The 24,322-nt window shown below is 39.2% G+C and overlaps 1 protein-coding gene across 1 annotated transcript in view; it reads left to right on the top strand.

Annotated features, from left to right (window-relative positions):
• Pdk3 (pyruvate dehydrogenase kinase 3) overlaps positions 1-24,322 on the top strand; it is a 72,067-nt gene that overhangs the window by 19,225 nt on the left and 28,520 nt on the right. Inside the window, exons 2-5 of the mRNA XM_050126450.1 lie at positions 2,962-3,103; positions 8,666-8,737; positions 14,813-14,997; positions 16,454-16,543. Coding sequence (XP_049982407.1) covers positions 2,962-3,103; positions 8,666-8,737; positions 14,813-14,997; positions 16,454-16,543 — 489 coding nt within the window. The remainder of the gene's footprint in view (positions 1-2,961; positions 3,104-8,665; positions 8,738-14,812; positions 14,998-16,453; positions 16,544-24,322) is intronic.

Raw genomic sequence — 24,322 nt, 5'->3', positions numbered from 1 at the left:
GTGAGAAAAGCAAAACAGCCAGCCAACACTCTACCTCGCTCCGAAATGGCGATCCTGCCCCCAGGAATGAGACTGTGTGTGAGACCTGACTCCTCCTGTTTTTTATTCTCTAGTGCTGGGATTAAAGGCATGCACCACTACCATCCGGTTTCTGTGGCAAACTATCATGGCTACTGGGATTAAAGGTGTGTGTCCCTACTGACTGCCTGGTCTGTAAGGCTGATCAGAACAGCTGTTTTATTCTCTGAGCTTCAGGCAAGCTTTATTTATTAAAATCCAAATGAAATATCACTACAGGGATCAGTGTTTGGGGAGATTCTTACTAGGTCAACTAGACTCATGTTTAGAACTGTCTGGAATATTTAGATACCTAAAATGGGGGTGAGGAATCTAGTCATTACCAAGGAAGGCCAGATATTAAGGTCAGAGGATTTTTGCTAAAATGGCATAGCAAGGTTCTTATTTCAACTGTTCTAAGCAGGTCAGCATAAAGTGTAGAGTCTGGGCTGTTGAGAGATAGGTTTCAGAAGAAGCTTGATTGAAAGCTGGTCTTTGTCAGCCCACAGTGATATTTTCTGTGTACTTTAACAAGTGCTTTTCTCAATGTATTTTTCACCAGAATCTAGAGTTAATTTCTTTTGGGCTGTAAAGATCCAGATTTATATTTTAACTTAGATAATAGCTCCAATGAGATTAACTATGGCAATATCAGCATTTTAGTGCATTTAAAATTAAAGTTAGGCCGGGCGGTGGTGGCGCACGCCTTTAATCCCAGCACTTGGGAGGCAGAGGCAGGAGGATCTCAGTGAGTTCGAAACCAGCCTGGTCTACAAGAGCTAGTTCCAGGACAGGCTCCAAAACCACAGAGAAACCCTGTCTCGAAAAACCAAAAAAAAATTAGTTATATGGATCAATAGGAATAATATATATTTAAAGCAAAACTACCAGATTCACCTCTAGAAATTTGGATGTTCATTTCTGGAGTATTATACCCCTTCCCCTCTTATTTGGGGGTGGTATTTAGGACTAACATATGTATCAGAGTGCTAAGGGGAAAGTGAAAGAATTGCCCATTAAAGATTTACCTACCAAGGACCTTCAATATTGGCACTTTAGAAGGAAGGAAATAATGATTTAAGACCAATCTTCATTCTAACCTGTTTAAATATGGAAATGGGATTCAGATTGGTGAGGAAGGAAAGATCCACAGATGACTCTCAAGAGTTGGGTATGTTTGTTTCCAGCTTTATTTTGTAGAAAGGAAAGGGAGAAACTAGAAAGTGGGGGAAAGGATTGGAAAATACTGTGTGGCCAGGCAGTGGTGATTCATACCTTTAATTTCAGCACTTGGGAGGCAGAGGCACATGGGCCTCTTAGTTCGAGGCCAGTGTGGTCTACAGAGCATATTCCACGACAAGCAGGACTGTTACACAGAGAAGCCCTGTTTTAAAAAACCACAAAAAAAGAAAAAGAAAAGAAAATATTGTGTGTGGAGCCCCTCGGGTGCTGCCTTTTTATATAGGGGATTAGCCTGGTTCATTCCAAAACAGCTTCCACAGAGTGTGGAGCATCGAGGAGGCCCAGCAGTGCCAGGGAGATGGGATAGACTCGTAAGTATACAGAGCGGAGGACCAGGGTTATGTGTTATTATATGTTGCCTTTATAAAGTCTGAGCCCTGCTTTACAGATTCGGACAGCTGAAGTTCAGCAGCATGGTAAAGCTCAGCAAATGTTTCACAACCACAAGATGGCTGACTTGGGGCCAGAGGGTATTTGTGTCCCCCAAACTCATATCCTTTATTTCACACCTATCCCCCAGCCATAAGTTTGTAATGACTTCAGGAGACTGCTCTGGCCACAAGCAGTAGGGAAAAGACAGGTTTCCTCTTTTAGGTGGCCAGACGCCTTTTCTTTCACCCTACCCTGTTTATGTGAATGCACAACCAGCTCCTGAAGATTCCCTGACCATGTCTTCCCTGTTACTTTTTAATTTTTATCTGATATATAATAATCTGTGCATATTGATCATATTAATGGAGTAGCATATAATGTTCAGTGTGCATATTGTTAACATCAGCTTAGACGTATTTGTCTCCTTAAACATCTGGTCTTTTCTCCTGACCAGCTTTCAAAATCCTTCTAGTTTTTTTAAATATGTGGTGCACAATTTTTAGCCATATTGTGCGGCGTTACACCAGAACTTATTTCTTCTAACTTGAGCTTAGTAGCTATTGATGGAATCCCACTCCATCCCTACTATCCCCAACCTCTAGGAGCCCTCGTTCTACTCTCAATTTCTGCTATTCTACATGGGAGGAGTCGCATGTTACTCAACTGCCATGCCTGCCTTGCCTCACTGACCTTCCATATGATGTGTTTTGCCTTCTTGAACTTGTCATAGTGGATCATTGCCCTGGGAGTACATTGTAAACTATTTCTTGGGGACATAATAGTCCTGTGGCTTAGAGCCCTTTACTTGGAATCATAGAGTGTCTGCTTCCAGGGTGGCAGAGGAGTGTTTCCTAAAGAAACATTGGAAGAAAAATTTTACCAAACGGTTGACACACATTAGGAACCTTTACAGAATGAATGGAGCATGTTGCCGCCCAGCAAACCACAGGAGTGGATTTACATGTTGTACTGTTTCCGTACTTGGCAATTGCCCCACAGTGTTTATTTGAAAACAAACTCAAATTATATCCCAGGTCACTTTTATATTATGACTGGTAACACTAGGTACATATTTGTGTTAAGAAAAGATCGCTTTCCTTGGAATAAATGTTCTTTTTCTCTTCTAATTAAGTGGTTTCCTTAAACTTGCTATTTCAGAGAAGAAAATTTTAGCTAGACATTGTTATATTACTTAATTTTCTTTTCCTGACCAGTAATAATTCTGCTAACATGAGAACATCTTATGTCTCTGGATGTTAATTTTATGGAATTGTTTTCATCTCTTAATAGGTAGAGATAATGCATGCGAAAAAACTTCATATATGTTTCTGCGTAAGGAGCTTCCTGTTCGACTGGCTAACACAATGAGAGAGGTTAACCTTTTGCCGGATAACTTGTTGAACCGCCCTTCAGTGGGATTAGTTCAGAGTTGGTAAGTAAATGTTCTGATCATCCTACAATGCTTGGAACAGTTTGGCATTGGCACCATTTTCCACAGAAGTGTACATACTGTCTTTCTGGGACTGAGTCATTCAGGATAGCTGGGTTTTCCTTGCATTAAAATGCTTTTCTTCTAACTATTCATTTAAAAACTGTCTGGGCTGTGGTGGCGCACACTTACAATCTCATACTTGGGAGGCAGAGGCCAGCCTGATCTACAAAACAAGTTCCAGGAAAGCCAGAGCTGTTACACAGAGAAGCTCTGTTTAAAAACAAACAAACAAACAAAAAAAAAAAAACAAAGTTTCATCTTAAAACTGTATAATCGAAGTATCTTTGAAAAAAAAGATAATTTTTTTCTCTTGTTATACACATGGTTGCTTCATTGAAAAAAAAAATAAAGAATAGCCAGGTGGTGGTAACACACACCTTTAATCCTAGAACTCGGGAGGCAGGGGCAGGTGGATCTCTGTGAGTTTAAGACCAGCCTGCTCTACAAAGCAAGTTCCAGGACAGTCAGGGTGGTTACATAGAGAAACCCTGTTTTAAAGACCAAAAAAATAATTAGAGAATAATATAAAGGAATGGCAGTGCAGTGGCCAGACATCAGTGGACCTATTTTCATTTTAAAAAGTGAGGCAATGTCTCAGGGATCCCAGACTGGCCTTGAATTCAATTTGTTGCTTAGGTGACCTTGCATTTTTGATCCTCTTCTCTCCCGAGTATTGGGATTACACACGTGTGTCACCATGCCCAGTTACTAGGGATTGAAGGACAGCTTTGACAAAATAGAGCACTAGGCAAGTCCTAACCCATTTGCTGTCCTTTGGATAGGGAGACGTTTTGTACTTTTAGTAGGTTTCAGCCTTGCCTCTTGTTTTTATTTTAAACATCTTCCGTGAAGGAAATGATTGAGCAGTCAAATCATTGCAGGGGAACCTCACATGGAAATAGTATCAGTTCCATGCCGTGCTGCATCTGCACATACAAAAACTTTTAAAACCAAGTTAAGTCAGTTGTACCGCTGATTGTAAAGCATGCATTCCCTCACAGAGGGAATGGAGTTTGTGATGACTTTCCTCCCTAGGTGAGATCACTGAGTGGGAGGCTGTAAGAAAAGGTGGTGTGTTTTTAGACAGGTTTGCATGTTTGCTCTACTCTGCTAGAAGCATTATGGGAGCGTCTGGAGAAAGGAGGAGGACAGTAGGGACTAGGTGGCATACCCGTTGCTAATCAGGAACAGTGTTGTAAGAACAAAAGGGGCAGAAAATGCTGGCTTTGGTCTTGTGCTGTTCCTTGATGGGTGGGTGGAACTGACTGGTACAGAGGAGCAGGAGAACATCATGGAAAAGTAGCTTGAATTCAGAGAGTTTGTGGTAGCCTGGCTTCTGATAGAGAATGGACATTCAACAGCATTCCCAAGAATGTGAAGTTCTTCTCAGAAGCACTATTTTATGCTCTGACCATGCATGGCCTAGGGATCGACCTAACTCAGGTGATGAGGAATGAAGAAAATGATAGACACATACAGAAAAGCCAGAGTCGAGTCACACATTCTCATGGAGTTGCATCAACATCATCCCTGAATTGAAGAGGTGGATTTCTTGTATAGAGCTGAATAAGGAGTTTAGCTCAAGTTTAGCTGTTCTAGGTAGGGGATCTCTGTAGGGGAGCAGTCTTGAGGTGTAAATATCTGGGAGGAAGAAATTTCAGTGGACATTTTTCTGTACACACTGTCAACATCCATATATGGACCAGGGGATGGCTCTGCCATTCCCATGGGTCCGAGGCATTGGTGTCCTCGACATGGCCATGCTCATGTCAACACCATGCATTCTCTCAGGACTTCATCTGATACTTACATGTTCACTAGGAACTTCCTCCACTACCCACAATTTTAGATGATCTTACAGTTACAGGTTCACTGTCTAGCCTCCTTTCCAGAAAAGCAGAAACTCCTATGAGGTGCATAGTCCTTAGGTTGTGGGAAAGATCAGAGAAACGATGACTATGCATTTGATACCATAGTTACATTGTGCTCTGGACTCATGGCTTGTTTTAGAAGGAAGAAGCAACAAATAGTTATTTGTGTGAGATTTCTTTATTGCTTCAAGACCATCATTGGAAATATTGCTGTAGAAAGTAAAAGTCATTGTCAGGGACAATCTTGAGGATTCTAGGTAGGCAAGGTCAAGTCCTTTGATCCAGTAAATCCAGTAAGTGATAGCAATTAGATCATTTCCATTGTTTATATAGCAGTTACTTCAGGAACTTCCAAGTGAATTACTGTCTCTGAGTTGTTTTCCAACATTAACCAATTTTCCAAACAGCAGCAACTCTGTTCAATCCCAATACTAGGTAGTGAAGTCAGCACAGAGCCCATATTTTAAGGGCTATGTTCCCCAAGACTGATACTACACCTCAGATGCCCTATCTATGCTTTAGACTAATTGGCTGGACATTGAGTTTCCATGCCCCTTTTCTGAAGTTCATAATTTGCTCAAGTGGATTACAGAACTCAGGAAGTCACTATGTTTATATTTAAAGGTAGATTTTTAAAGATATAATTCAGAAATAGCAACAGTGGTAGAAATATATCAGACAAAATGTTGCTGTAGCTATAGAGCATCCATGCCCTCTTTGAGTGTGCTCAACTCAAAGTGGAGAACGCCTCCAGGTGTTCAACACAAAGATCTCAGAACCTCCTAATTCAGGAGTTTTTATAGTTTCATTTCCACACCTTGTACCTCCACAGAGTTTGGGGATTAGAACAAAAGTTACAGCTCCCCAGTCACTTATAGCATTGTTCTGATTGTGTTGACACTGTCTAAAGTCCCCACCCTAAGCAAAATCGTTAGAATAACTCAAATGTGAGCAATAGATGCTTCTTATGAGTAACAAAAGATACACCTGTCATTAGAAACTGTATCAGGAGCCAGGAGTAAATACCAAATTTCCTTTTGATATATATATCAAATATGTATATATAAAATATATGTATATATACCAAATATATATCATGTATGATATGATATAATATATGTATCAAAAGGATACATACACATACATACATGCATACACACACATACTGGCAAAGTGAAATAGGACTTTCACTTTGTACTTTGTAAATGTTAAATCTTTGTACCCCATTGCCCATGTCTACTTAAGACTATCTGCATGCCATTTCTTTTTGTTCTTACATATTCTGTTTTGAAAAATAATTTCCTACTTGCCATATACCTTTATCCAGCTTCACTGATAACATTTGGTTATATTTTCTCTTTCATAATTCATGTTTATGTTCTCTTTCCTACCTTGAATGGGAGGAGAGATATGATTACATTTGTGCATGTGTATGTCTGTATATGAGACACATGCATAAAAGAAATGTGAAAGTTGTCAGGATGAAAATGGAGTTGCTAGAACTAAGGAAGATTTCTTTTGCATGGTTGCCTGTTAGTGACTAGTACAGAGGCCCCTGCAGCCTTATAAAGATAGTTCTTCTGAAGGCCATCTGGGCAGCAACTGTTCAGCCTCCAGTACATTCCATCCTTCTTATTAAAGATTAGAACCAACAGTTACTGTTTCCAAATATCTGATGTGACCATTTTTTCTTTAAAAGTCCTCTTGTCCGGACAGTTTTTCTTTTTTCTATCATGTATTGCTGTGCCTTAGGTATTAAAGAGGAAGCAAGATGAATAAAATAACATCCGTATTTAACAGTGTGCCATTACAGAAGAAAGGGGAAGCTGGGAAAGAGAGTGGGAAAAGAAGCAGGTCAACATAGGAGGGATTTTAGAAGTGTAGTCAAGGAAGGAGTCTCCAAGGAGGTGCCATTTGAACATACCCATGACTCCTGTAGTGTGTGATTTCTCATTGGAATGCTCTTCCCAAATATCAGTGTTTTTGTGAAATTCTTTCAGATTGTCCCTTTTTTAGATTGACATCACACAAACATTCATTACTGTTCCTGGAACATTGGATTGAAGTTGCCATTATGTTCCTTTGTCCCCAAATACTTTAACATGTATCTCTGGTCATAACTCGTAGACAACCGTGATATAATTGTCACATCTAGAAGATTATCATTGATATAGCAATACTTCCTAATAGGTAACACTTGTAATTATTTTAGTAGTTATCTTAATAATGCTCCTGTTTTTTAAATGCTGTCTTGATGTAAGAATCCAGTTTAGGATCATGTATTTGTGTGTTTCTGGCATTGGCTTTATGTGGAGCAGCAACTCTGCCACTGTCCCCTCAGCTACCCTGTAGTCTTCCCACTTCCTTTCATGCTGTGACTCTTACTGGAATCTTGGCTCCTTTTGCATTTGTAACTTTCCTCTCTGAAGGATTGTTCCCTTTGGAAAGGGCTAGAGCTTGCCTAGCTTTGCTCATATGTGGCACATGTTATTAAGACTCAAGAATTATAATGCTGTACACTTTTTTTGTATTGGCTCTTATTGAGAAATACCAAGATCAATCCAGAATTTTTTCCTGAGGGCCTAACATGCATTTCTCTAATACATATTGATGAAGTTAATTTTACTCAGAGAAGGAGCCTTCTTTATTCTTGGTCTACACTTCAGGATCAAACTGAGGCATTTACTAAAATTTCATGTTCTTTTTGCCAGGTGTGGTGGTGCAGGCCTTTAATTCCTGAATCCAGAAGGCAGTTAGCAGGTGTATTTCTATGAGGTCAAGGTCAATCTTGTCTAAATAGCAAGTTCTAGGTCAGCCAAGGCTACACAGTGAGACCCTGTCTTAAAAAAAATTATTTTGAGGGCCTAGAGAGATGGCTCAGCAGTTAAGAACACTGACTGTTCTTCCAATTCCCAGCACCCACATGGCAGCTCACAACTGTCTGTTACTCCAAGATCTGACACCCTCACACAGATATCCATGCAGGCAAAACACCAATTCTCACAAAATAAAAAAATAAATAAATTTTAAAAACTATATGTACTTTTTGAGTAACCAAACTGTACACTGGAGTTAGGATGCATTTATAATAGCAGACAATACTGCTGAACCTGGCTTGTACAGCTTCAAGGGCCAGTCAGAGGATGAGCTTTTCTTGTTAGTTGAATTAGAAACCATGAAGCTATTAAATCTGTTTTTATAGTGTTGGCTTTATTTTCAGATGAGCTTCCTTCTAGGTGGCATACTGCCTTCAGCAGTTGCAGATTTCCTGTTCGTATAGCACACTGTACAGGAGCAGAGAAGTCAGTTTCTTCGTCAGAGACCTCCAGCAAGCCTTCTGTGTACTTCTTTCAGCCTGACTGGAAGCTTTAGGACCTATTCCTAACTCAGTCCATGTGTTCAGGGATGCACCTAAATCATAGGACCATGGGACTGATGAGTAATTCCTGACAAGAGAAAACGGAACTCCCAGAGAAAGATGGAGCTACCTGCATGCTTTGGGGGACTCAAGTTAGCCTGAAGTACTTGAGCTGTGTATGGGAATGGGTAAAACCTGAATGAAAACTTGGGATACTCTTATAAAAGGGAAAGGATGTTAGGCAGGCAGCTAATGGTGCTTTTCCTTTTTTAGGTACATGCAGAGCTTCCTTGAACTTTTAGAATATGAAAACAAGAGCCCAGAAGACCCACGGGTTTTAGATAAGTAAGTATGATACAATTTATGTGAAAGTAAAAATATCTAGGCAAAAGAATATTTTCATAAATGGAACCCATGTTATTGGGTCTCAAGAATTGTAACTCATGGCTGGGGAGATGGCTCATTTGTTAAACTGCTTAACATAACGTGCATAAGTGAGGACCTGAATTTGGATCTGCAGTAGTCAGATGGACATTGGGCAGGTATGGCAACCTGCCTGTAATCCTAGTACTCGGGAGTCCCCGGGGAAGCTGGGAGCTAAACTGCTACAAAATGTGAGCTCTTAAGTTTAGCTACCTAGCTAAACTACCTAAATAAGCGAGTTCTAGGTTCAGAGAGACCCTGTTTTGACAAATAATGGAAGAGAGCGAATAAGGAAGACTACCTGGCCTCCATATATATGTGTGTGAGAATTATGTACTCATGTAACATGCACACATACTACACACACATCTGAGAATGTTGTAGGAGGCCGTTCGTTCGTTTCCCAACCACCCTGACTAGAAATAATCACTCAGAAATCGTATTATTTAAATCACTCTTGCCCAATCACTTAACGGTGTCGCTAGCTAGCTCTTACATGTAGAATTAACCCATTTCCACTATTTTATATTTTACCACGAGGCTCGTGGCCTACCAGCAAGGTTCCAACTGGCAGCTCGTGTCTTTCCCTTTGGTGGCTACAAGGCTTCTCTCTGACTCCACCTACTCTGTCTGTATATATATATCTCTTCCAGCCTGGCTATGTTCTGTTAAGCCACTGGCCGAAAGCAGCGTCTTTATTCATTAACCAATAAAAGCAACAGATAGACAGAAAGACTTCCCATACCACGAGAACACAAAAAAATAGAATTCAGACCAAAGTTTTAATTTTTTTTTTTGTGGACAGTGACATTATTGAATTTTTTTTAATTTAAGAATTTAGTACAGCACACAAAGAATAATGAAACTTCATTTAGTACTGCATGACATAATATTTAATATATTTAGTCAGGGTGAACTGGACATCAGCTTAATATAAGCATTGTAGTGAATGTTCCATCTAGTGGTAGTTTTAAGAATGCAGTAGCCTCCATATATCCATGACCTAAAACATATTTTCCAATGGAGTATTATAGTTGATCTTAGAAAACCATAGTGATTTTCTTTTAGAGAAGCATAAAAGTGTGTGTTTGTGTGTGTGTGTGGTGTTTATACAAAAATCAAATTGCTATCACAATGTAGAAATTGCTGAATTTTCATGTTACTGGAAAGTATTTCTATTTTCCATTTTTGTTCTCCAGCAAAACATAGCTGTGAGTGGGGGTGTTTCCCCAAGAAAATTCTCTCCACCCTAATTTCTCCGCTTTGGGTATAAAAAAAATGAATGCTCATGATAGTCTGTTGTGTCGAGAACTAACTTTAATTGTAAGTATAGACTTAATCCATATAATTGTGAGATAAACACTTGACTCGGAGTGTTCCATGAAAGAATTAGGGAAGTATGATACTACACAAACAACCTTGGAGCATTTTCCCACCCAGCTGTGAATTCACAAAGGAGGAACTATGGAGGTCAGAAGCTCGAAGAATGTTCTCAAGGTTGTGACACCGCATAGCAGAGCACCTATGAGTCATGGTTTCTTTTCCTTAGTGTTCTGGTTCTTTGCATTATACCGTACTGCCAAATGGCTGCTTCCAGCCAGGAGAAGCTCAGGTTCAGTTGTATTTTCTCTTATGGATCTGGGAAATATGAAAAGTGCAAGCATTGGGTGAGAGCCACAGTTGCTTCCTTGCTTCTAGTCACTGTTGTCACTTAAGGCATTGACATTAAATGGATTGAATCCAGGAACTTTGTTTCTTTAAATCATTAGTTGGGGACATTTTGAACTCCTCAAAGTGAAGCTAGCCTCTAGCTCTATATTTGAAGATACAGATTTGGAGAAGTACACAATTATTTGTTGCTGTGGTTTTTCTGGAGTCCTGTCTCTGTAACAAAATTCCCATCAGTGACAATTTCTGGAAATGGATTATACTGAATCCAGCATGTGCTAGATCTTCATGGCAGTAGTTCTTACTCGGTGAGTTTTGAGAACTTAAAGGCTTTATGCAACTAGTTTGGAAAGTTGAGACTTGAGAAGCCCCATGCGTTAGTAAAGGAAGAGGTGAACGGTGAGCTAGTGTCCTGGTGACAGCCTTCCTGTTCAGCTGGGGGGTCATCTATGTAAATCACATTGATCATCATGAGGGATATAGAAAAACCCATGTGGGTAGGGAGGTGTTCTGAGAATCTGCTAAAATAAGCCTCTGCAAGCAAAGACGTTTCTGCACTCTAAAGCATTATTTCATTTTACAGATACTTAATTTATAAATACATTGGAAGGAGGTACTTAAGGAAAAATTATCCATTGTAAAATTTTTTGTGAATAATTGTGAACTTGGGCTTTTTTTGTTTTGTTTTTGAGACAGGGTCTCACTGTTGCAGTGATCAGGTTGGTTTTGCACTCAGAGATTTGCCTTTTTTTATGCTTCCTGAGTGCTGAGAAGAAAGATGTGTGCCACCAAGCCTGGCTAATTGTGAACTTTTAATTTAGAGTTTTTCATCTTTGCTGTCATTGTATGTATATATTTGTTACAGAAATATTTCATTGAGATAAAAATAAGACTTAAGTAAAACACTTATCCCAAGTTTCCATTACTAGTGGACAACCGCACCTAACATTTTCTTATACCCTCATTTACCCTAAACATTCATAATGCATGAGTCTAGGGTTTTTTGTTTTTGTTTGTTTATTTGTTTTGGTTTTTGAAGATAAGATTTCTCTGTGTAGCCCTGGCTGTCCTGGAATTCACTCTGTAGACCAGGCTGGCCTCCAATTCACAGAGTTATACCTGCCTCTGCCTCCCGAGTGCTGGGAAATAATCATGTGCCACCACCACTTGGCAAATTTTATAAAAATAAGTATCTGTAATAGTTCTTGGCCATTATTAATAGTTTCACAATATAATCATGCATCTCTTAATGACCGATACCTTTCGAGAAATGCATCATGAGAAATTTGTGTGAACACTGTGGAGTATTCTCGTACAAACTTAAGATGACTGCAGCCTTACCAGGGGACATAGTCTTTTGGGGACACTGCTGTGTACAGAGTCTGTCATTGTTATGATGTAACACGTAGTTGTCACTTATATATACACTCACACACACACACTTGGCATTTTGAGACAGGGTTTTTATTTCTGTGTAGCAGTCCTGGCTGTCCTGGAACTCACACCAGACTGGTCTCAGAACTCAGAGATCCGCCTGTCTCTGCCTTCTGAGTGCTGGGATTAAAGGCGTGCACCACCACTGCCCAGCATATATTATTAATTCTTCTACTTATAAGTCATGTAATTTGCCCCACTAGTATTGAATTTTAGACTGGTTTGTAGTTTTTAAAAATTATTTGTTTGTATGTATGAGTATATGATACATGTGCATAGGTGTTTGTCATCTTATGCATATAGATCAGAGGATAGGCTTGGGTGTTAGTTTTTGCCTTTCTTTTCTATGGGTTCTAGGGATCCAAACTCAGGTCACCGGGCTTAAGCAGCAAGTGCAATTATCCCCTGAGTCATCTTGCTGGCTCAAACAGCATCTCTCCAAACAGCTTTTGTTTTCTTTCTCTCATGTCTCCCCCACTCCTGTTCTCTATGTATGAGTATGCATGCATGTGTGTGAAAGCAGTTTTTGAAAACAACTATTGACGTTGTTCAGCTGTTTCTCCAGCCTTGATCCTGGAAGTGGAATTAGTGTCTTTGGACCTGAGCTATATTTGGTTAAGTTGCCCTTAGAAAATGTTCCATTTAGCACCCACACGCAACCTACACTGCTTATTATTTGCCATCCTAATAAAGAACAGTTTCACACTGTGTTATTTTACTTTGCTTTTGTGCCAGAAAATTGATTGGCATTTGTGCTTGCTTTTTCCTAGACTTCCCCACTAATACAGACCCTTTTCTTAGTTTCTCAGTAAGATGTTCATCTTCGCCAAGTCTGAGGACTCTTGTGGTTCTTCATTCACCCACGTGCTTCTGAAATTCAGTCATCTCTGTTCTTTGTGTCATGAGTTTCTCCTGTTCCTAATAAGCTTAGAACAGCCCTCTCCATTTCAGCTGCATACTTGATTCAGTGGATTTTCTTTATTGTTTATGATTTCACTCAACATTTTTATCTTTAAAAATTAATTTTTGTGTATGGTTTATGCATATACATGTGTATGTGTGCATTTTCATGTGGTGATCAGAGGTTGGCATCAAGTGTCTTCCTTGATCATGCTCACCTCATTTTTCCAGACAGGCTCTCTCACTGAACAGGAATTTGATGTTTTGACTAGACTAGCCAGCAATGCCCTGGAATCCACCTTTCTCTACTCCTCTGGCTGTTGGGTTACTGAGATATGCTGCCACACCTGGCTTTCATGTGGGTACAGGTTCTCATCACATTGTTCCTAAGCCATCTCCCCAGTCTTACTCTTAAGTTTATGACTTGAAATTGGTGTATGATTAGCCCTCTGACCTAATCAGTTTAATCATTTCCTTACTGAGTTACATTGTTACATTCTTTTTAAAAATTTATTCTTATTCCTTGTGCATTGATGTTTTTCTCTGCATGCATATCTGTGTGAGGGTGTCAGATCCCCTGGAACTGGAGCCACACACAGTTGTGAGCTGCCATGTGGGTGCTGGGAATCGAACTCGGATCCTCTGGAAGAGCCATCAATGCTCTTTAACTGCTGAGCTATCTCCCTAGACCCCACATTGTTATATTCTTAATATGCTAAATTCTGGTGCACAGCTACTCACTCAGCCTTAGAGCCTGATGTCATTGCTTGACTTATTTTCCTGTCCTTAAAGTCGTGGTATTTCATATTTTATACGTGTTTTTAAAGTTTTTATTTTTAATTTTATTTGTATGGGTGTTTTGTCTACAAAATGTGTACCACATGAGTGTCTGGTGCCCGTGGAGTCCAGAACAGGGTGTTACTCCCCGGGACTGGACTTAAAAATGGTTGTGAGCCAGTGTGTGTCTGCTGTGAATTTCACCATTACCGCAGCAACTCTTAGAGAGGAAAACATTTAGTTGGCATTTGCTTAGAGTTTCAGAGGTCTAGTCCATTATTATCATGGGAGGAAGCATGACGGCATGCAGGCAGACATGGTGCTGGAGAAGGAGCTGAAAGATCTTCATCTGGGTCTACAGGCAGCAGCAGGAAAAGAGAGAGACACTGGGCCTGACATGAGCATCTGAAACCCTAAAGCCCCCAGTGACACACTTCTCCAGCAAGGCACATCTCCTAGTAGTACCACTCCCTAAGCATTGAAATATGAGTCTTTGGGGGCCATTTTTATTCAAGCCAACACAATATGTAAACCAGTTCCTCTGGAAAAGCAGCCAGTGCTGACTACCACGCCATCTCTTCAGCCCTTTTCCTATATATCTTGACAATAATGTGCCAGAATACTTGAAAATGATTGGTGTGTTTGATTTTGAGATGGGTGTCTTCCTATATTGTCTAGGCTAGTTTTAAACCTCCTGCTTCCGCCTCCTGAGTCTCTGGAATGGTGGCTATGTGCCACTGCTCCCAGCAAATAAGTTTATTATCATTGAGGTTTTATATCTACATTTTAACATGCTTTACTACTGGAAGGAGATTATTTCAAATTTTTGCTATAAAATGTTTGGCATTCTTTATTCAGAGAAGAAGCTCTTGCTTTAAGATTCCATTTCTAACCCTTAGAAGAAACATTGATATATTCTGTAATTCTTTAGTCAAAAAATATTTAGAGAACTCCAAAATGTAAGTGCATTCCTAAGAAATTATTTCAACTTATTTTTAAACTTGACTAGACTACTTTGTGTAGCTCTAAAGGAATTTTGGTAGTAAGTTTCAAACCAAAGCTTGGGTTAGGTTTTAATATTTTGACTACTTCCTTTACTATCTAGTAAACATAATGTTTATAGTTATAAGGAATACCGGAAGGTAACTAGACAGAGGTAGGAAATGTGTTCGGCCTGGGAAATCCAGACTTACCACTTTGTGTTTCCTTCCCACACAGCTTTCTCCACGTTTTGATTAACATCAGAAACAGACACAACGATGTTGTTCCTACCATGGCCCAAGGCGTGATTGAGTACAAGGAAAAGTTTGGTTTTGATCCATTTATTAGCAGTAACATCCAATATTTCCTGGATCGTTTTTATACCAACCGAATTTCTTTCCGCATGCTTATTAACCAACACAGTAAGTTGGGTTATGTTGGGTCCAGCTTTAAGAAGGTAACCAAATTGATTTTTCTGAAAAGTCTTGGTTTTGCTTCACTTTTAATCTACTGATTTAGACTTTTGACTGTAGAAATCTCATTTCTAGTTCAGTTTTTCATAAGTGAATCCTTCCTATTGTAAACATCTGTTAATCAGTGTTCTTAATTCAGAGCTGTCCTTGGAAGACATCTCTGATGCTTACATTAGAGGCAGGAGCACTGCCTCTCTCTCGGGCTCTGCTGCTGCTTTGCTGTGGAGGCAAAGGACTGGTTTTAATGACAGCCATGTTTATTTCTCCATAATTTGATGTACCTGGTAGTATTTTTTTCTTAATCCGTACATGCATTTTCTTTTTTAGTTTTAAAACCATCAAAACTGTGACTGTTGAATGGCATGTTGGGTATATAAACAATTCCTTTTTTCCGCTGTGGTAGGAAAAATCCAAGGAAGCATGGTTATCAGTCCGTGATGCCATGCTGAGAGCTTTAGTCTGTTCCCCATGCTACTAGACAGGGCTCTAATCTAAATTCTTCTTAACACAAAGAACTTCTTGATTGATTTCTAGTGTTGTCACCTTGGTTCATTTTTTTTTTTTTAATTCTAAGGAAAAAGCATCCACGTATTTGGAGTCATCCTCGCTGAATCAGAGCATGGACAAAGCATGTTTTGTTTGCTTATTTTTTTTTTTTTGGTTTTTAAAACTCATTTGATTTATTTAGATAGACAAATTTAATGGAACTCTTAAGTATGTATTTATGCGTTTTTAGAAACAAACTATATGACAGTTTATAGAAAAAAGGAACCTAAATACTAGCCAGCTAATGTACTGAGCCAGTGGCTGTTTTCCAAGTGTTGAATAATTTAATATAAAGTATACCTATAAAAATTTGGCTTGAGTTCCTTTTTTTGTTTTCAGGTTCTTAAGGTTTTTATTTAGGAATAAAAGTTTGCAACTGTTGTGTAGAGTAAAATAAAGTATTTTTCTAACAATGTTATTTGTGTACACAGAATTGAAAAAGAACCTCCAGGATGGAGGCATTTGCAGTGTTGCCAGTGAAGGTTCTTCACAAATGGCCCAAACTGCATGTTGTGAATATTTAATGATTTGGACAAATGACTGCAGTAGTCTTGAGCAGGGAGATTAGCTGCCGAGCATGGAAATGTCTTGATCTAGTTTCCACCAGCTGAGGGAGAAAGGATTAGACACCGGACATGCGCTGCTGCTTTAGGGTCGGTCTACTGACTGCAACTGATGGACTTTTTGGCTGATGTATTTGCTCACCCATCAGCTGTTTTACATTGCTCTAAGTCATTGTGGATGCTAAAATGATTCTTAAAATTAAAGATCCTTTTAGAGAATTGGAATTTCTTTCTGTGCCTGAGCACCCCAGCTTGCCATGCTTCAATCCCCTTTCTTCTCTTTTGTGTTCATTTAGCACTTCTGTTTGGCGGTGACACTAATCCTGCTCATCCTAAACACATAGGGAGTATTGATCCCACCTGTAATGTCGCTGATGTGGTAAAAGGTAAGGATACCAACCCAGTGTCACTGGCCATGGCAGAAATAGCACTGTGGTTTATTTGAGGCAGCTCAGCTGTAGGGTTATGTTGCTGTGTAGTCTGTGATTCATCAGGCCATGTTAGGTCTAAATCACTTAGTCCAAATATGAAATATTTCTAGATCAGAAAAGGACAAATAATTTCCAATGCTCAAATACCAGTTTCTACTTTATTGCTCAGGGTTAGAGTTGTAGTTCTTTCTTAAACACTAAACATTCCAGGAAGTTCTAAATTTTGACTTGCTATCATTTTTAACTATTTCCTTGTTATAAAATGGAACTAAGTTCACATTCTCCAAATCTACATGTCTTTCTGTTGTATACTCATGGTGTTAGAAGCTATACAGCAAGTGGGCTTAGCTGGATGGACACTATGACAATAGTCCCAGGGTAGAACAGGCCAGGTACTCATAAATCCCGATTAACTGAGGACTTTGAGTTTGAGCAACAGGTTCCCCACGATTCATTTAAAATAAATGCTTTATCCGGAATGGCTGTAACCCACCAGGTTCCAGTTTTTACTTTGGGCAGATTCATGTTCCCAACCCGTCTCCTTCCCCAGATTGCATTTCCTGTTCTGCTTCTCATCTCACTGGAAACACTCAGCTGATAGTTTACATGACTCTGCCTCTTCCTGGTTTCCATCAAGGGCTCTGGCTGCTCTTCAGCAGCCACTGCTGAGGATGACCTGTACAGTGTGTTTTCCTGGGGCCGCCTAGGTCACTCTTGGGTCAGTAGACATTTGCTCACATTATTTCAGTTCTAAAGCGACTAGCTCCAGCCAGCATATGACACTTCTGCCTATTTTCTTGAACTGTACTTGATGTAAGGTCAAGGGATGCTTCTGTACTTGTTCAATAAGTTATATAGAACCTTAGAGTGCCCATAGAGATAGATGCTCTATAAATATTCTGTGGTTTGATGATAAATTTTAGGCACTTAAAATTGTTAAATAAATTTTATTACTAAAAAATGTGCTCTGGAAAGATAGCTCAGCTGTTAAGAGCACTGACTTAAGTTGCTTGAAGAGGTCCCAGATGCTCTTCCCGGCACTCACATAGCATCTCAGAGCTGTGTATGTCACAGCTGTCCATAACTCCAGCTTCAGCATCCTCTTCTGACCACGGGGGGCACCAGGTACACAGGCATAACACAGGCATACATACTTGCAAAACACTCATACACATAGAATAACAATTTTTAAGAAACTACAAATAAATAAATAGCACACACTGGAATTAACTAGTCCCAAAGTCTAGTTTTTAGGTGTGATACTGATATAGTGGGGATGTTTTTAATCATAGCTTTAGAGCTAAAGCTTCAGGAGATAGTAAATGTCTGTACATGGTTTGAAATAAGGGATTTGCTTCAAAATTAGAGAGATAATGGGGAATGAAAAAAGACTAGGCCTCTGTGCAGGATAGTTGAGGCTTTTGTGAGTACATGGGTTTCATAATACTGTGGTTTACACTTTGGCACGTGTTTGAAATTCTTCGTGGTAAAGTTGGGTAAACACTCATTTTTATTAGCTCACTGTTTCTTTACAAAATCAAGTCTGACTAATTTTTAGGGGAGGTTATAGCTAAGAATCTGTGGAATTTGATGAAAGTTAACAGCTCTTATAGTACAAAGAGGTTAGGAAATGCTACAGCACATCCTTTGAATTCAAGGAGGAATTCCCCAGTGACTTGGCTCTTAAGGTTGAAAGAACTTAAGTTTTATGACAGTTACTGCCAGTAGTATTCTGTTATTTAGTTTGTATTAACTACTAATGATGTTATGTTGATCTCTAACCTGTGTACAAAAATTTCAAGGTATGCCAGAAACTTTTGCATTGTTTTGTGGCGAATTTTATGCCAAAAGCTAAGTGCAGATTATTTAGAATAGTTCAACACATATTTGAAATAAGCCAGAAAGTGTCAGTCAGCTCTCTATTGTTGTGACAGGATACCCGAGAAAATCAACTTACGAGAAAATATTATGTTGGTACAGCGTGCTGTCACTGGCCCATCATTGCGGGCCTGTCACAATGTAGACTATTGTGGCGGTGTGTGCCAGAGCAGAGCTACTCATTTGACGACGGTATCTGGGAAACAAAAAGAGAAAGGAGCCAGAATCCCAGAATCTCCTTCAAGATCAGTGATCTGACTTCCCCACCCTTATACCCTATCCCCCAAGGTCCTGTCATCTTGCAGTAACACCACAAGCTGGAGGCCATTCAACTCATGACCTTTAAGGGACTTAAGCACAAAGCATCAGTTTCTTTGTTCATTTTACTCACAGTTCCAGTCTCTTCCTTTCTCCTCATGCTCCCGATACTCACAGCTTATTGTTGCTATGCTGGGACTGAGCCTTGGGCTTTAGACATGGTGGGCAAGCACTTTACCATTGGGCTTGATTCCTAGCCTTCTCTTTATTTTGAGACAGGCTTTTGCCATGTCTATCAGGCTGGCCTTGAACTTGCTCTGTGGCCCATGTAGGCTTTGAACTTGTGATCCTTCTGTCGTGGCCTCAGTAGCTAGGATTATAGGCCTACATTACCAGCCATAGCCCACTCACAGATTTATCTTTACTCTTTTGCCATTTTTAATCTTCTGCTTAGTGTATTGCAAATACAGTTTACTATATTTTATTGTGTGATTTTGGGGGAACACAACTAAAACCTAGATTCTTGGTGAAGCTCTAAGCAATGAAGCAATGATTGTCACTCCCCATACTCCATTTGACTTCTCCCAACACACACACACACGCACACGCACACATGCACACGTCCACATCCTGCCAGGATCCTGATGAGGTGAGGAGGGAGAACTGATCACTCTGTTCCTCTGTGAATCTTTCCGTAGTTTCCATCTCTCAGTAGCCTCTTTCCTTAAGTTCAGAAGAATTGGAGGGTGCTTTCAGATATGTGCCCTTCTCTCATGTCCAGGAGCTTTATAAGTAGCTTTCCTTTTTAACACTGGTGTTCGAACCTAGGGTCTCTCACGTCCTGAAGAAATACTGCGCAACTAAAGTGTATTTTGAACCCCTTTTCATTTTTTTTATTTTGAGACAGGATTTTATTAAGTTGCCATGCTTTCTCTGAACTCAACTCTGTAGCCCAGACAGGCCTTGAACTTGTCCTTTTGCATGATCCCCCAGAGCACTGCTAATATAGTTCTGTACCTCTGGAACTTTTTTTTTTTGTTTCCTTAGCTGTGAAGAGCTTACATGGTTTAAGCATAATTAAATGTCTACTCCAGATGACCATATATGTATGTAATGTGCATTCCTGTGCTGGTGTGTTTTACAGCCTTCACAAGTTTTAATGAACTAAAACTGATTACCTACTTAGGCTTTTAGAGACAGACTACAGAAAACTTACGTAGAGGGTAAAAGTACTGTTTTTATTTTTGACCAGATAGTTGTATAAAGGTGTACAAAAAGTATAGCAGTAACTGAATAGAGAACGCTCTTAAGCACACCTCCTTGTGGCTTATTCTGCACATTAGTTTTTCCTTTTATACATCTGTGAATTATAGACTCCGGAGTGAATGCTAGAATTAGTGCTGTAAAGTGAGTCCTATTATCCTTGGGAGGAGCCTTCCATGGTGACCCTTTCACTCCTTTCTTTGTAAAAGGAGGCAGACAATCAAATGGAAAATTCTGATGAGAGTGTTTCAAAGATACAAACTTAAATCTTTGCTTTGTTACAAAAGTTGACTTCCTCAGCCATGCTAACTTCTCCATGCCATTTTTATGCTATTGCTTAGCATGATAGCATACAAATGGCCTCCTGAGTGCATGGTATTATTTCAGCTCAGAAATAATATCTTATGCTTTCAATTTGGTCTCCTTAGGTTGCAAGTACCAGACCCACTCTAGCTCCAGAAATAGATTTATTAAAATAACTGTGTAGGTCCTAAGTCATGAAACAGTTTACAGTCAGAGCTATGGATACTGGAGTTGGCAAACAAAAACACCAGCTTGTGTTCTGGGTGGCTTGCAACTGGAATTGCCAAGTTACGGCCTCTCTACTTGCCTTTTTTTTTCTTTTTTGGTATTCCTGGTTAACTTGACTGATGCCCACTTAAGACAATGCCAAGCACTGCAGGCCTTGCTACATCATGATACTCGCCAGTACTCTTTTTGAACCATGGTCATCTTGAATGTCTATCTTGAGTTTCTAAGAGGTAGATTGTATCACTTCATTTCATTTTGTTTTTACCTGTGACTATAAATTTTAATAGTCTGGCTCTGCCTAGCCTGGAGATTCTTCGTTTTTATGTTAGATGCTTTGTGTGCACTTCTCCAGTTGGCTGTGTTTTATGAGGTTGGAAAACTAATGGATTCCACTTGGGATGGATTTTGGGTAAGGAGGCTAATAATATATATTGCATTATATTTCTTTGTAACTTAAAGGGTTTCTAAAAAGTGGCATATTGGTTCTGGAAATTTCTTTCTAAGGGAGCACCTGGGTCAGAATGATCTTTGTTAAACAATCACCTTAGGTGGCTAGGGTCAAAAAAGTGCAGAAGGTGAAGGTATGGATAACCTATCAGTCTTGTTCTCAGATACTTGGAAAATAGGTACCCAACTCAGGTGTGGCTCAGTGAGCAAGTGCATATGCAGTGGGGCAGGGGAGAGGACGTGTTCTCATTTGTTCTTTGTGTAGGTTTGTCAAGACAGGTCCTCATGTGGCCCACACTGGCCTCAAACTTGGTATAGCCAGGGATAATATTGAACTAGGGATTCCCTTCGTTTTCTAAGTGCTCCAGGTGTATTCTGCCACTCCCAGCTCTGACTGACAGGCTCAAATGGAATAATGCAGGACAAATTCATTTTGAATCTGTAACATTACTATTATTTCATTTTATGTCATGGGTGTTTGTCTGTATATATTCCTGTGCACTGCTCTGGTGCCTGCAGAGTCCAGAAAAGGGTGTTGTCCTGGAACTGGAAGTACCGTTGGTGATGAGCTGCTATGTGGGTGCTGGAAATTGAACCTGGATCTTCTGGAGGAACAACCAGGGTGCCTACTACTAAGCCATCTTTCCAGTCCAAGATTCATTTTAAAACAGCTATTTGCTGTTTTAAGGAAACAGCTATTTGCATTATGCTAACAGGAGATAGTATTGCTCTGCTACGAAGTATATCCAGCTGGAAACAACTGATAAAATGGTGTGTTTAAAGAAGGCAAGAATTGGAGATTTTGGCAAGGTAGTTTGAAAACACCTGTTTATGTTTTTTTGATTAGCCTTATGTTATTACCATATGAAAATAATGGTGTGGTGCTGTTTTATTAAAATAATAAAAATATAAGAATTTTGAGACTGGAGAGAGAGCTCAGCAGTTTAAAGCACTGACTGCTCTTCCAGAGGACCTGAGTTCAATTCCCTGTACTCACATGGGCTACCAACTCTCTGTACTTCTACTTTCAGGAGGATCTGATGCCCCCTCCTGGCCTGTGGGGGTACTGCATGCACTCAGTATGCAAGACATATATGCAAAACACCATTCACATAGAATAAAAAATAAATTCTCAGAGCTGGAGAGATTGCTCAGTGGATAAAAGTGCTTTCCATGCAAGTATGAAGACATGAGTACAGGTTCCCAGAACCTACAAAAAGCTTCTGTCTCAGACGAGCTAGAAGGCAAGGACTGCCCTTGTCCCTACACTTCCCTGTGAGCCCTGTGAGCCGAGGCATGCGTGTGCTTGCGCTCTCCTGCAGGAACCTGCACATACACACAGACAAATCCACATAAAAGATAATAAAAATGGCGTTGTGTCTTTGAAATATTTTATGGCTATTTATGTATGCTTTGTTCTGACAGCAATTTTAAACTTGAGTTTATAAGATTTTTCTTTCTTCTGTTAGATTTAAAATTATTGTTTATGACATGTTTATTTAAAAATTTTCAGTACTCAAAGTCTCACTCCTTATGTCATAAACAAGTGATGCAATGGATTAAGTATAAAATCTGATAGTTGATGGAAGAGTAGATTTGGAGTAGAATTATGATCAAATAAGCTCCAAAATCTGTTAAAGTTTCCCATGTGATATTTCTGAAAATGATTTATGGCTAAAGATGGATCTGCTGGAAATACTACCACTGCAAGCATTATTAGTGCAATGACTATCACTTACATTTACTGACAGTGATAATAATTCCCCATGTTTCCTTTTCAAGATTAGTAGTAAATTCTAGCTGAAATATAGTACAGGTAAAAACAGTTTGGCAATATCTTTTCAAAAAATTCGATTTCTAACTTTAAAATAGTCATTTTTATTTAGAGAATTTATTGTAAGGAGAGTTTACAAAAACTGTAGGTATAAAGGAAAATTCCATACCAGTAGCTGAATTTTAGTTCTTGAGATTTTTAAAATGGTTTTAATTTTTATGTTAAATTACGTAAGTAAAGAATACCCTGTTTTAGTGCTGCCGAACACCCAGTAGCCATGTGACCATTTATGTCATGGGAGAGCCAGTGCAGACATGTGTGACATTGCCTTGACTTTTCAAGCAAGTGGTCACTTAATCTAGATTCTCTCCAGAACTACTTGGCTAGCCAGGAACTCTCTGTGTAGACTAAGCTGGCCTCAGATTCAGAGTTCTACCTGCTTCTGCCTACTTGCTGATTTTGTTTTAAAAATGTTTGTCCTTAGGCTTCAAAACAGAGATAGTGCCTCAGAAATTCCATTTCCTAATCTGAACTCTTTACACTCGCCCTTACCCCAAAGGCGAATTAGTAAGTAATAATCTACACTCTTTAAATTTGCTACTCCTTTGTTACTGCTCTGGACTCTCACCTCCAATCTAACTAAAAGGAACACTTGTTAGTGTAATTGAATAGTGAAAACTTTATCATTGGCAAAGGATTGTTATTTAGAAAATGCTTTATTTTTTGTTTTTATAGTGTTTGGGATTAAACCCAACCTTTCATAAACTAGGCTACAGAGCTACATCCCCAACCCTTAATCAGATGCTTAGTATGTATTTTATCCAAAGAATTTTATTACCCTATGAGAATATTAGTGTAAAATTTTGTTAATAATACTCTCCGCATTCTATTGACTGGCTGGTGTGTGAAACTCTACATTGTAATGTTTTGAGATTTTCAAGAATAATGAAGTAATTCTTAATTGTTTATCATTTATCCACTACAATGTATAATGAAACTAAAAGTATTTTTATTTATATGTGGTTTTAGGAGCCATACTGAGTTTGAAGTTGGCTGTATATTCATAGTAATGGCAAAGCTAATGCCATGGATAATTAGAACATTTAGTAGGTTTGGGTTCTGTTACTATTTTATAGTGAAAGGTCGTTCAGTATTAAAATTATTATATGCCCAGAGGAGTTAAGGTAAATTGATTTTGTAGAGAGTGAAGCATTGTAAATTTCTGCATTTGAGGTCTTAAAAGTTCATGGTCAGCTTTTGTGCTATCACGTCACTAGGTGGAGATGTAGCATTGTTTAGTAGACTAGCCAAAGCGAAAGAGCTGCTTCTTGATTTCCCTCCCTCCCTCCCGTTCTCCCTCTCTGTTCCCCCCTTTTAAAACAGAAACATTTTACATGTAATTGATGAGGTTTGTTATGTCCTAGGGAAAAAATTGCAAATTTAGTGTAGTTTAAAATTCTAACCTTTTTCAGGGTAAAAATTCAACCCCACTTGAATGTCTATTTTCACACTTCAAATTCTCTTAAAATTTTTTTTTCTGTTCTTATTGCTATTTACTTTTTTGTTTTCTGTTTTATTATATC

Source organism: Alexandromys fortis, unplaced genomic scaffold (assembly GCF_014885135.2).
Source record: "Alexandromys fortis isolate MF-2015 unplaced genomic scaffold, M_Fortis_MF-2015_v1.1 scaffold_256, whole genome shotgun sequence".
In the NCBI taxonomy this organism is placed as follows: Eukaryota; Metazoa; Chordata; class Mammalia; order Rodentia; family Cricetidae; genus Alexandromys; species Alexandromys fortis.
The sequence above is the reverse complement of the archived record's forward strand: the minus strand, read 5'-3'. Positions and strand labels throughout refer to the sequence as shown.